Genomic DNA, 12,506 nt, shown 5'->3' with positions numbered 1-12,506 from the left:
CATAGCAACCACTAGATGGCAAGGCTATATTGTTGCTCATAAACAATTTGGAGAGATTTCTGGATAAACAGTAACCTATGCCATAAAGTCAAAAGTCTTCTACGCTGCTGGATGCCAGAAAGAAAGTGTATAAAACTACATTGAATTGAAATATAACCCCTGCGGGAAGACATTGATCAACCCTCCCTGCCTAATTTAATTTGGGAAAATGGAACACATGCCAGTTTCTCATCTAACTGTACTGGGGCTTGATTTCTTCCCAATTTTCACAGTTTTGTACTGACATAAATGACCCTGAAAATGCTACAGTAACCTATCACAAATGACCTGTGGTTTAACAATTCTTAAATGGAATGGTGGATAGTGATCCTGACAGTCTGCAGTAAGAGACAGAAAAACGGTCTGTCTATAAGCTATCTTTACTGATGTTTATCATACGACAGCAGTGCATTACCTAATCCTTGTTTTATGGAAGGAGCCGATGGAGGTGGTGGTTTCTTAGGTCGCTGAAGCAAAAAGAAATAACCACAAGATTACCATTAAGAATTTATGCTGATTTATTTTATACTTACACCTTGAGGAGATAAAGAAATGCTGTAATGTTTTTACTAAAGTAATAAGTAGAGTTTTAAAGAGAAGGTAAACCTCACAGAAAACCATGATTGCCAATTCAATACACAAAAGAATTGTTTCCTAAAGATAAAAAATGAAAGTCTCCATCCAACATGACGCCTGTGTACCAGGCAGTACAGTGAAGGAACACCCAAAGCTATTTTGGAAAATACATAAGCACTACATAAACCAAAAGAAAATGTACAGAAACAGTAAGCAAATATAATAGGAAATGCTCTACTGATGGTATGGTTTGATTATTTGCTCTTGTATGTCTATTTTCCCATTTGCGGAAGACACAGCCAAAAACCAGTACAGGCTCTGCCTACTATTTGCCCTTGTTCAATCAATCCCAACTCAAATAAGGCTTCAATACAGTGGCTATTAAACATACCTGATGAACCAGATTTAAATTCCTTTCCCTGCTCAAGGTGGTTTTTAAATATAGAGAAAGACAGGTGCACCCAACTGACAAAAAATTGATCACGGACACTTTGGGGTCTAATTATTCCAGAAATCTATAATATAATAGAATACTCATTTCTATTTAGTGCTAAGGTAATACTGTAATATTGCTTGGAAGAGACAGAAGTAGAAACAAATTGGAAATAGTTCTTGTACTGTAACAGCCACAATACAGTCTAAGATAAGGTCACACCTTATGTGAATCTAGAGGAGATATAAATGTTAAGATTAAGCAGAATCAACGAGCATTGCATTGCTTGTGCAGGAGAATATTGTTCACATTGGAAGTAAGCCTGCCATCCCACAGGAGATGGCGATTTGAGGAACCCACTAGGTGTCAGCCTCTGTTGGGTTCCCCAGCCTCCCGAAAATGCGAACCACAGCCCTTTCACCTCCTGTTGGAGTGCTTTCTGGCCCACATCCTCATGGCCCCTTACGGTAGCCCCCACACCGTGGGGAGCCAACATACAAGCTTGGCCCTGCCCAAAAAAATCTTATACCCACCATTGAGCATTGGGGAAGGGATATTTCCCCCCAAGTTTCCACCAACTCTCACTTTGTAGCCAAACCAGCACTGCAGAACACAAATCATCCAGCCAAATATATGTCCCCCAATTAGACAAATGTACACCATCTTCCCTAAATAGGTCTTGCAGTCTATGAGTGATACCTGGGTGATTTTAAGCCCACCACTGCTGAGCTACCACTTTATTAGCCCAACGCCTGGCCAAATCCACATGTTCTGGAGATATAGTTCCATACAAGAGACATACAAGATGCCTTCTTTACTCCATTTTATATTCTAGAATTATACCAGCTTCTAGTGTTGAAGATGTATAGCTGCTCAAAGAGTGTTAGACCATGAGGAATTCATTTCTGAGGCCTACAATTCGCCCAAGTATCAGCTGTCTCACAAAAAGTGATGTGCTTCGTTCAACATTCAGCTATGAGATAGTTTAAGTCTTATTAGGAGATATTTTCTACCTTATGCAGCTGAACTTGAAAAACATTTTCTAAACAAAAAATACATCACTCAAACTGGTTTCTTGGGGATAAATCCCTATTAACTAGGATGAAGTTGTTTTCATGGGAACTATGTTATCTGTGCAATGCTGTACTTTTGAATAATGCTGTATGTTTGCATTCTATACTTTCCCAAATGTATTCAAATATATCTCTATGATTTAATATTTCCATGGCCAAAACAATGATAGAAAGGTGCTATAACAGAACATTCTTCATTTTCTTTCAGAAATGATACATTCAATTAAGACTACTGTAAAATAAGGTGACACATGTTTAAAGCAGGTGGTTTCATATTTTCTCTCATTAGTACACATGACTGTATGAATGACTTAAGTACCAATCTCTATTACAAAGGAAAGTGACCAAAAAAAATGTTCCTACCTCTTTTTCAAAATCAGAATGAAGAAGCTTAACAAAGTTATCTGGAAATACTCCTCGTTTGCCACTGAGCTCTCCTTCCCACCAGCCAGCATCAACGCAATCCTGTGGCATATAAGAAAAAAAACCAATGACATTATGATTACATACATGTACATATACGGACACATTTAAAATAGTGTATTTCAGAAGAACTAAAACAGATGCATACAAAACAAACTTCATTATGTCACTGATTTTGTTATAGTGGCATCAGTGATACCCTGATATCTAAAATGTTACAGCTATCCATATAAGATAAATTTCCTCCTCAATGCACCCTTGTTAAACAGGTTGATCGTACCTTCTTTCAATTATCTCTAGCTTGTAAACTGGTACCTTATTTACATCCTGTTGATCTGGTTACACTCATACATGCTATCGTAACTTCCAGAATGAGCTACTGAAGCACATTCCATATGGGGCTGCCTCTGAAGAGTTCTTGGAATCTCCAGTTGGTACAAGATATAGCAGCAAGGCTCCTCTACTGGATCAGCTACGTGGAACACCTAACTTCATTTCTTCTCCTACTTCACCAGCTAATTGTTGGTTTCTGGCCCAATTTTAAAAACTGGTTATTACTTTTAAACCCTTTACAGACTAGTGTTGTCAGCTTTATCAAAATGCATATCCCAGTGTATTCCCCTGAAAAGTTACATTCTTCAAACAGTTCCCTCCTTAAGGTGCCCTCCCCCTAGAACTGTCTGTAGTGCTCCAGCATGAGCACAAGTGTTTCCCATGGTGGGCCCAATCCTTTAGAGTGCTCTGGAAGAATAAGCGATGAGGGTACCTTCACTCATTGCACTTAGGAAGGCATGTAAAGTCATCTTATTCCAAACACCATTTGTGGAGGGTGAATTGAATGAAGCCGATCTAGCTCTCAGCTGAAAGCTGGCACATCATCTGTGTGTGTGGTGTGGTGTGGTGGGGGAGAGGATGACTCTAAGCAGTTGGGAATCAGTAATGGCTGTCAGCCAGGTAGCTCTCAAGCAGCTCTCTGCAGCTCTGCCTCAGGGAAAAACCCATCATTCAGAAGGATTTTATTTATATTTCAGCTTCTATACTGCCACTTTCAAAATGGCTCGTAGTAGTTCACAAAGGAGTTTCCCCACAATAAAATCCAATAATAATCATTAAATCCCCCAGTTAAAATAATAAAAACCCAGTAGCCACTATCCCTAGCGGCAACCTCTCCCTCCCACCCCTGGTTCAACAGACCTCCTAGAATAAATTACTCAGGGGGGCTATCTCAGGGGGATCTAAGATCTCATGTAACTATGGGTGGCCTAGATCTTTCTTGCCCTGGCCCCAACAAAAAACTCAGCAGAAGAACTCCATTTTGTAGGCCCTGCAGAACTGTGAAAGCTTTGATAGGGCCCGCAGCTCTCCTAGGAGCTCATTCCACCAGATAGCGGGCCAGGACTGAAAGGGCCCTGGCCCTGGTCAAGGCCATGAAAATCTTTCTTGGGCCAGGAACCTCCAACAGATTCATACCTGCAGAGTGCAAGGCCCTGCAGGGAACATAAGGAAATAGGCAGTCCCGCAGATATGAGGGGCCCAGACTGTGGGTGGCCTTAAAGGTTAATTCCAAAACTTTGAACTTGATCCAGTCGCAACCTGAAACCAATGAAGCTGCTTCAGTACAGGCTGGATATGGGTCCATCAAGATGTTTCCCATGAGGACCCTAGCAGCCACATTTTGCACCAGCTGCAATTTCCTGGTCAAGGACAAGGATAGGCTCCGGTAGAGCAAGTTACAGAAATCTAGTCTGCAGGAGACCATTGCATGGATGACTGTGGCCAAGTAGTCCGGGGAGAGATAGGGTGCTAGCAGCTTCATCTGATGCAGGTGGAAAATAGTCAAGCATGCTACTCCCGTGACCTGGGCCTCCATAGAAAGGGAGGCAACCAAGATTACCCCCAAATTCCTGGCAAAGGTTGTGATGTTAAGCTGTACCCAGCCAAGGAGGGTAGGTGTAGTTCCTGATCTGCCGTCTTCCTGCCCAGCCACAAGACCTCTGTCTTGGAGAGGTTGAGTTTCAGGCGACTCTGCTCTAACCATTTAACTATAGCTTCCAAACATCTGGAAAATGTATCTGGGAGGGAGTCCGGGTGGTTGTCCATGATTAGGCGATAGAGCTGGGTGTCATTCTCATATTGATGACAACCTAGCCCATTACTCCAGACCAGCTGGGCCAGATGGTGCATAAAAATGTTAAACAAAGTGGGGGAGAGTACCGCACCATGAAGAACCCCAGAAGGGAGTTGATAGGGCCATGGCAACTCTTCCCCCACTGCCACCCTGTGTGTCCAGTTTTGGAGAAAGGACCACAGCCACTGTAAGGGTTACAGGTTTCTATCTTGTCTGCAACTCAGGTTGAAAAGGAACAGGCTGCAGGTGCATCGGGCATTCAGAAATTCCCTTTCAGCAAATCCCTTGCAGCTAGCACTGGACACTCAGCAGAGCAAGCTATCCATGAATGAATCTAAATGTTTTAAAATTAGCAATTTGCGTGTCCTACCAGTTTATAGGGAACAGTTTTGAATTTTCTTCATGGGAAAAACCTCACTGGACTTCACTTTTGAAGCCCCACAAAGCAGTTCCAGAAGGACATCCTCTCCTCAAGGCGGAAAGAAGACAATGAGGGAGTGCTCACCCACCTGTTATGTGACCCTCTCTGTAGACAGATTTCTGTAGACAGAGGGGAGGGAGAACACTCCTGGAGCCTAGATATTTCTTTAAACAGTTTGGAAGCTCTTCTTTGTGGCTAGCCTGTAATCATGAAGTCCCATGTGGGACTGCACAGAAACCATGATAATGAAAAAGCAAATAATAAAAAACATAGCTTATGTTTAAACATAACTGATTTAGCCTGCAGCAGATTAACACTTTTTGATGTCTCATTATTATCATTCCTACTATTTATAAAACATCGAGCCATCTGTCTAGCACTCTGAATAGAAATTAAATAAAGCTTCTTGCCCCAATATGAATCACAATCTGCATGAGACCAGGGAATAGGTATCCTTTGATTTCTTTTAAAGAATGTTCAGTTTCTATCCTGAATATTATTTTCAATATAGTACTTGTCACAAGAGAAATGTAGATTTTGTACAATTTGGATATACCGTCAGGGGTTGACCAATCTATGAATAAACAAAAAATGCACTTGTGATACACTTTTCAGAACTATTCCAGCTTCTCGTTTTGGGCAATTTGGGCATTATGATGATGAAGAATTGATGTTTATATCCCACTTTTCTCTACCAGAAAGAGTCTCAAAGCAGCCTACAATCGTCTCCCCTTCCTCTCCCCTCGACAGAAACCTTGTGAGGTAGGTGGGTCTGAAAGAACTCTGACAAGACTGATCTGCGAGAACAGCAGTATTAGGACTGTGACTAACCCGTAGTCACCTAGCTGACTGCATGTGGAGGAGTGGGGAATCAAATCTGGCTTGCCAGATTAGAAGCTGCCACCCTTAACCACTACACCAAGCTGACTCTCTCTCATGAGAAACAACTGAACTGACAACCAAATCTAGGAGGCAAAAAAAGAGAGCATATTAATATATCAAATTGGTTAAAACATGTTAGAACACAGGGCCAGTTAGCCCCCGTGCTATCGACTTCAGTTGAGAACAGGGACTTAGGAAAAAGGCATTCTATGCCAGGCTTAGATCCTATTTAGGGAGAGGTTGCCAGGAATTCAAACTGGTTCTTTCTGCTTGAGCAAGACATACTTTCTATTCCAAGACAAGACCCCCTTCCCCATTAGACTGCCAGGTGTGTTTTCTACCTCAAGTACCTGTTTATCACAACCAGGTGGGGCTGGAAGAATCACAGAAGGGCAGAATAGGATGCTCCCATGGGTCTCTCACTTCTTGCATTAAAAGTCAGACACTTTAAAAAATCTGATAGGGCTTCTGATTCTAATTTTAACTGAATAAAAAGGCTAAGATTATAAAATAGCGGCACAGAAACATATGACGCTGCCTTGGGCCAGCTCAAGACATGTCTACTCTGAGTGGAAGCAGCTCTCCAACTGACCCTTTTACTTAAACATAACGAAGGCTAATCCTGGGACCTTCTGCATGCAAAGCAGTGGCTCTACTGAACCAATACATTACTCTAACCAAAGTTATCAATGTTATTTTAAATTAATTCAGAAAAACATAGGTCACACTGATATAGCTATAAATTCTTATTTACTTATATATTATTACTACTAGAATTAAAGCCCGTTGTAGTCTGAAATACAATGGTGCTAGCATGGGGGGTGGGTGTAACGCATAGGGAAGAGAGAGACGTAGAAAGAAAGGGAGAAAGATCTGAGAATCAGAGAAAGATGAGAAAAGAAAGAGAGTGGAAGGAAGAAAAATAGGTGGAAAGGAACGGAGAGATAGCAAGAAGAGCAGAGAGAGAAATGTTGACAGAAAGAGGGAAAGGAGAGAGAGCTGTTACAGATTTATTTGTAATTAGATTAGATTTTTATACCGCCCCATTCAGCAATGCTGACTTGAGGCAGTTCACAGCATTCAAATATACAGTTGCAATCAACAGTAAAACACAATTAAAAAATGTTAAACAGTTTATTATTTCCCTTGGTAAAATTAATTAACATGAGGCTAAAGTTTCCTGTTGCAAGACACAATGTATATTTCAGTGCCTAACAGGGTTGCCAACAGGCAAATGCACAAGGGATGCTCTGGAGGTGTTTTGCTGCAAGGATCCATGATACATTTAAACCAGCATCAAAACTTTAACTGTAACCATTGCTGTGGTGTCATTCTCCTATAAAATGGCTTAATAGACTGGAATGAACCTTGACATTATCTATTAAAGGAAATATAGAAAGGCAACCTTAATTTAGATGTTTAGCATATTGCTATTAAGGATTGCCATTGTTAGAATTGTAGTGTTGTACTGTATTGGGGCGAGGGAGGGGGAGTGGGATTGTGTTAAGGTACTGGGCGAAGGTGGAGTAGGTAAGGAGCAATGGAGAGTGGTGAGGCCAGCCAAGGGCTGGGGATCTAAGTAGATGGGGGCAGTGGAAGGAGCTGGTGGGGAAGATGGATGAGCATGAGATATGGCAAGGCTCGTGCTCCCTCTAACATCTGTCCCACCCTAAGTGATGCTGGTGGTGGAGCAGGGAAGAGTATCCTCTCTCTGACACTGATGTTGTGTAACATCAGGTACATAAATAATAAGATCTCAACCCTGAAAGATTTTTTTGCAGGACTGGACACAGACTGGCTTGCTTGATGGGAACCTGGGTGAGGGTTGGCGAGACAGTGGCCCTAGGACAACTGGTCCCACCTGGGTTTTCAGTCCTTCACCAATCCCAGACAAGAGGACGGGAGTTGGGTGTGGCAATGCTAGTCAGAGAATCTTTTTCCTTCTGGGTTCTCCCCATGTCAAAGATCCCAGTAATTGAGCATGTGGGGTCTCGAGTGGGACACAGTGGAGAGTTTGGCTCAGTGTACTGACCGCCTAATGCACCAGAAGATGACCTGCCAAACTTCCTGGTGCTAGTTCCTGGATGTGCTATCCAGACTATTAAATCTGGGGGATTTCAATATCCTCAAAGAGAAAACTGACTCCTTACAGAGTTCAGACTATGTGCCAGCCATGGCAACACTAGTTATCACCCAATTTGTTGCTGGCCCCACACATCAAGTAGGCCAGACCCTGGACTTGATCTTTAAAATGGGGTGAATGTCAGCCCAATCCAATCAATTAGGATGTCATGGTTGGACCACTATGCCCTGAAGGCTCGGATTGACACCCCTTCCCTGGGTAGGCAGAGAGCAGATTTACACTCACACAGGGAGACTTATGGATCCAGCCGAATTCCGGAATCCTCTGTGGGTTCCACCCCTCCGGCCACTCAGTCAATGAGCTGGTGCTGAACTGGCATGCCTGACTCTTTGATGCTATTAATGAGATTGCCCCCGATGCCTTATCATCTCCTGTCCAAAGCCTTGCTATACACCAGAGCTATGCAAACACTTATGAATGCTTATGAAATGGCAGTGAAAGCCACTAAAAATGAATTCTATGTGGCTGCCATTGCCTCCATGAGCTCACACTCAGCACAATTGTTTAAGATAATTAGATTGTTGACATCCTTAGGATCATCTAAAAATTGGATATTGGCTGTGAGGCTTTTAGAGCTACTTCATGGAGAAAATCTTGTTGCTCTGCCAGGACTATCCCACTAGAGGAATGGGAAGGTGACTGTAAGCCGCTTTGAGCCTCCTTCGGGTAGGGAAAAGCGGCATATAAGAACCAACTCTTCTTCTTCTTCTTCTTCTTCTTCTTCTTCTTCTTCTTCTTCTTCTTCTTCTTCTTCTTCTTCTTCTTCTTCTTCTTCTTCTATGTTTGATGCAGAATGTGCACTGGGATCTCTCAACTATTTCAGAGTCCTACTTTTGACCACTTCAGTCCACCACATGCCCTCTTGACCCATGTCCTTCATGGTTAGTAAAAGCTGGCAGTGAGGAGATCTGGGGCCTTCTCTGGGACATTATTAACTGGTCCCTGACTTTAGGGACATTCCCTCAGAGATTGAAAGAAGCAGTAGTGCAGCTTGTATTCAAAAACCAAGAGCTGGCTCCCACCGCCCATCCAACTACCACTCATTTTTGCATATAGTGTTCCTGGGTAAGGTGACAGAATGGGTGGTGGCAGGGAAACTCCAGGAATTCTTGGAAGAAATTTCAGCACTTGACCCTTTCCAGTCTGGTTTCCAGCCTGGCCATGGGGTAGATAGCTTTGGTCACTCTGACAATCTCCGGAGGAAGCTGGATCTAGGCAGGTTGAAGCTGCTACTTTTATGTGATCTGATGATGGCATTTGACATGGTCAACAACTGACCCACCACCTTGCCAAGATAGGAATTAGAGACATAGCCTTGAAATGGCTGAAGTCCTTTCTCCAAAATCAGGGACAGAGGTTGACAGTAGGGGAACGTATGTCTCAGCATAGGACCCTCAATTGTGGGGTCCCACAGGAAGCCATTCTTTCCCCAATGCTGTTTGGTATATATATGCATCCCCTTACCCAGCTGATCTGTTATTTCAGGATGCATTGTCATCTGTATTTGGATGACACCCAGCTATTTCTGTTAATGGACAAACATTCATCAACATTGCTAGACAATCTGACCAGGTGTCTAGAGGCCTTGGAGGATTGGCTAAAGTGGAGCTGGCTGAAACTGAATCCAGCCAAGATTGAGGTGCTTTGGCTGGGCCACCACATAGAGAAACAGGTGATACAGCTTCCAGCATTTGATGGGGTGAAACAAACACTGGCACCTAACATAAAGAGCTTGGGCGTGACTTGGGATCCCTCCTTATCAATGGAGGCCCAAATCACAAAGACTGGCATTTTTTGATCTGTGGTAGCCAAGACAGCTTGCATCTTATCTCTCAGAATTAGACCCAGCCAGACAGATCCATGCGATGGTCGCATCTAAAATAGACTTCTGCAACTCGCTTTATACAGGGCTACCCCTAAGGCTGCTCGGGTAACTCCAACTGGATCAAACTGTGGCTGCACATGTCCTGACAAGGACGCAATGAAAAAATAGTTTCTATAGAGGCACTGAAGACAGACTAGAAAAATAACAATTTGTGCAAATAAAGGAATATATTAATATTGATTTATTTTGGAGGGGGAGATTATCATCTTTCTTGACTATTATATTTTAGATTTCTTTCTGGGTGACATGTTTTTAAATGACTGGTTCACAAAAAACAACAACAACAACAACAACAACTCCAGCCATGAATGAAATTATCTGGGAAAGCTATTTTTCCTTTTATTGATTGAGAACTATATCCCCCAGTTCTATGGGCAAGCTGCAATGTCCACATGAAAGCAACATTTAAACTAACAGGATTGTTCTTGGGGGGAAAATGCTCTGAAGACAGCTATATATATATTATACAGTGCTTTTGAAATAATGTTGTAAGACTTCTGTCATCCTGCCTATTCAAAATCATTTGCTATACAAAGTAACGTGAATGATTAAATAAATAAAACAAATGTTATTTATACAAATACGTTATATATTTGTATACCATGTGTATGTCTGTGCAGAGACACAGACATATATAAAAATTTCTTCTCCAAAGACACGTCTCAGTACAAAATCAGGTCATAGTTGAGCATGTTACATTTTATGTCAATAACATTTCTTATAAACTTGCTCTCTCTCTCTCTCTCTCCCACTCAAAACCCTTTTTGTATGAAAGCTGAGGTTTGCAATGCTTTTGCTGGAGTAAAATCCAGTAAATACTGTCTAGCTCCATTAATAATTGCTTATTGTTACCCAGTTCCACACCAATTTCATTTGTTTATCTTCTAGTGGTCTTATGAAATACTAATAGGGAAGCAAAAGCAGGAATACTTCAGTGTGGTCACTGGACATCACACTACCCTATCCCGCTTTGAGAAAAATTAAGGAACAGTGCATACTGGCAATTATGCCACATGTTACTGAGACATGCATAGGAGGGTGTTCTACTAGCCTGCTGTACCCTCGAAAATACATGGGCTAGCCAAATAACACAGAAGCTCCTTGTCCACATGGATCATAGCCCTGCTGCAAATCTGGCACTCTACCCACGAGAACTGAGACTAACCCAAAAGCTTTTCCTTGAGCTTTTCTGCTGATTTCAGCAGATTCTGCTAATGGTACAGAAACATTTTTTAATATGGCAAGAATGTTTTTAACAGATACAGGAAGTGGCCATTTTACATCTGTATTTTTCTGATGGAACTTTATGCTTTTGAAGTGTATCTCCCATGCCACCTCATGCTATATGTTGTAGTCACATACAAATATGTAATGTGAGTGAACAGTCAACAGCTATTTTTATATGAAAATGATGCATTTAATAGAAACATATTGAATTACCTTATTGACAAGAGTGACAATATCACCTTCTTTGATTGTCAATTCATCTTCATTCTGTGCTTCATATGGAAATATTACTTTGCAATACTCCTTTACTGAAAGCAGATGTTTTACAATATGTTTACAAAATGTTTACAATAAAACATTTTATTCAAAATAATAATAAGTAAAGCTTACAGAAAGGGACTTTCACACTTGCCTCCTTTAGCTCTCTTCAAAAGGCTAACCGAAATTTTCAATGGTGTGTTTCCTTATTAATGCACGTATATCAATGACTGATAACGAGACATTGTCTTTCATTCAGTGACTCTGATACTTTACAGCTCTTACTTTGGAGCTTTTATTGGCTGCTATACATATTTTGTATGTGTTAAGAACTGGTGTTTGTTAAAACCAGACCTCTGAAGAAGGCCCTATAAGGGCTGAAACATGTTGGTCTATTGGTTCACATAGTGCATAGCATACTGGTTGGCAATAACCTACCAGCTGGATATAAATTTTTGATTCCTAAAGTTGTTGTTTTTTAATTGTGCACAATAGAAGTAATATAATTTTAACAATAATACAGACATTCAACCTTTGAAGGCCCTGAGTGTTACCAGTTGGGATTTTATGGTTCCAATCTATTAGTGTGCTAGAATAGGCCCTTGATTCCAATACATTGCAATTAAACATAAAAACTTATTTTCTATTGAAACATATTACATATAAAAAGTAGAAAATATAACTTTTGTACAAGATGACATTAGCTTTGTCACAAAAATCTATATTGGAAGAAATTATACTGGGCTTTTAAGTGCCACTTGTCTTTTGTTTATCATTTTGTGACACTTGGGGAGGTTATGTGAACTGTAGTCAAGCAGAAGGGTGAGGATACAGTTTGGTGGAGATATAGGTGGGCTCTATGCACATGTTAAGTAGCAAGTGGGGGAAAAAAAACAGGGCTTTGTTATGCCTTAGTAGAAATCTCTATTTATGGTGGCCCAGTGTACCCACTGACTGAAATGTAAAGCAAAGAGAAAATTTCTATCAATGTTAATAAAAATCCTTCCCATACCCTCCT

The 12,506-nt window shown here is 41.3% G+C and overlaps 1 protein-coding gene across 11 annotated transcripts in view; it reads right to left on the bottom strand.

Moving 5' to 3' along the window:
- SH3KBP1 (SH3 domain containing kinase binding protein 1) overlaps window positions 1-12,506 on the bottom strand; it is a 165,341-nt gene that overhangs the window by 23,365 nt on the left and 129,470 nt on the right. For all 11 annotated transcript variants that reach the window (XM_077343098.1, XM_077343105.1, XM_077343097.1 and 8 more), the window contains 3 exons: window positions 11,444-11,538; window positions 2,485-2,586; window positions 455-506 (listed from right to left, as the gene is read on the bottom strand). In XM_077343098.1, the coding sequence (XP_077199213.1) occupies window positions 455-506; window positions 2,485-2,586; window positions 11,444-11,538 (249 nt within the window). The remainder of the gene's footprint in view (window positions 1-454; window positions 507-2,484; window positions 2,587-11,443; window positions 11,539-12,506) is intronic.

This window comes from Paroedura picta, chromosome 6 (genome assembly GCF_049243985.1).
Source record: "Paroedura picta isolate Pp20150507F chromosome 6, Ppicta_v3.0, whole genome shotgun sequence".
Taxonomy (NCBI): Eukaryota; Metazoa; Chordata; class Lepidosauria; order Squamata; family Gekkonidae; genus Paroedura; species Paroedura picta.
The sequence above is the reverse complement of the archived record's forward strand: the minus strand, read 5'-3'. Positions and strand labels throughout refer to the sequence as shown.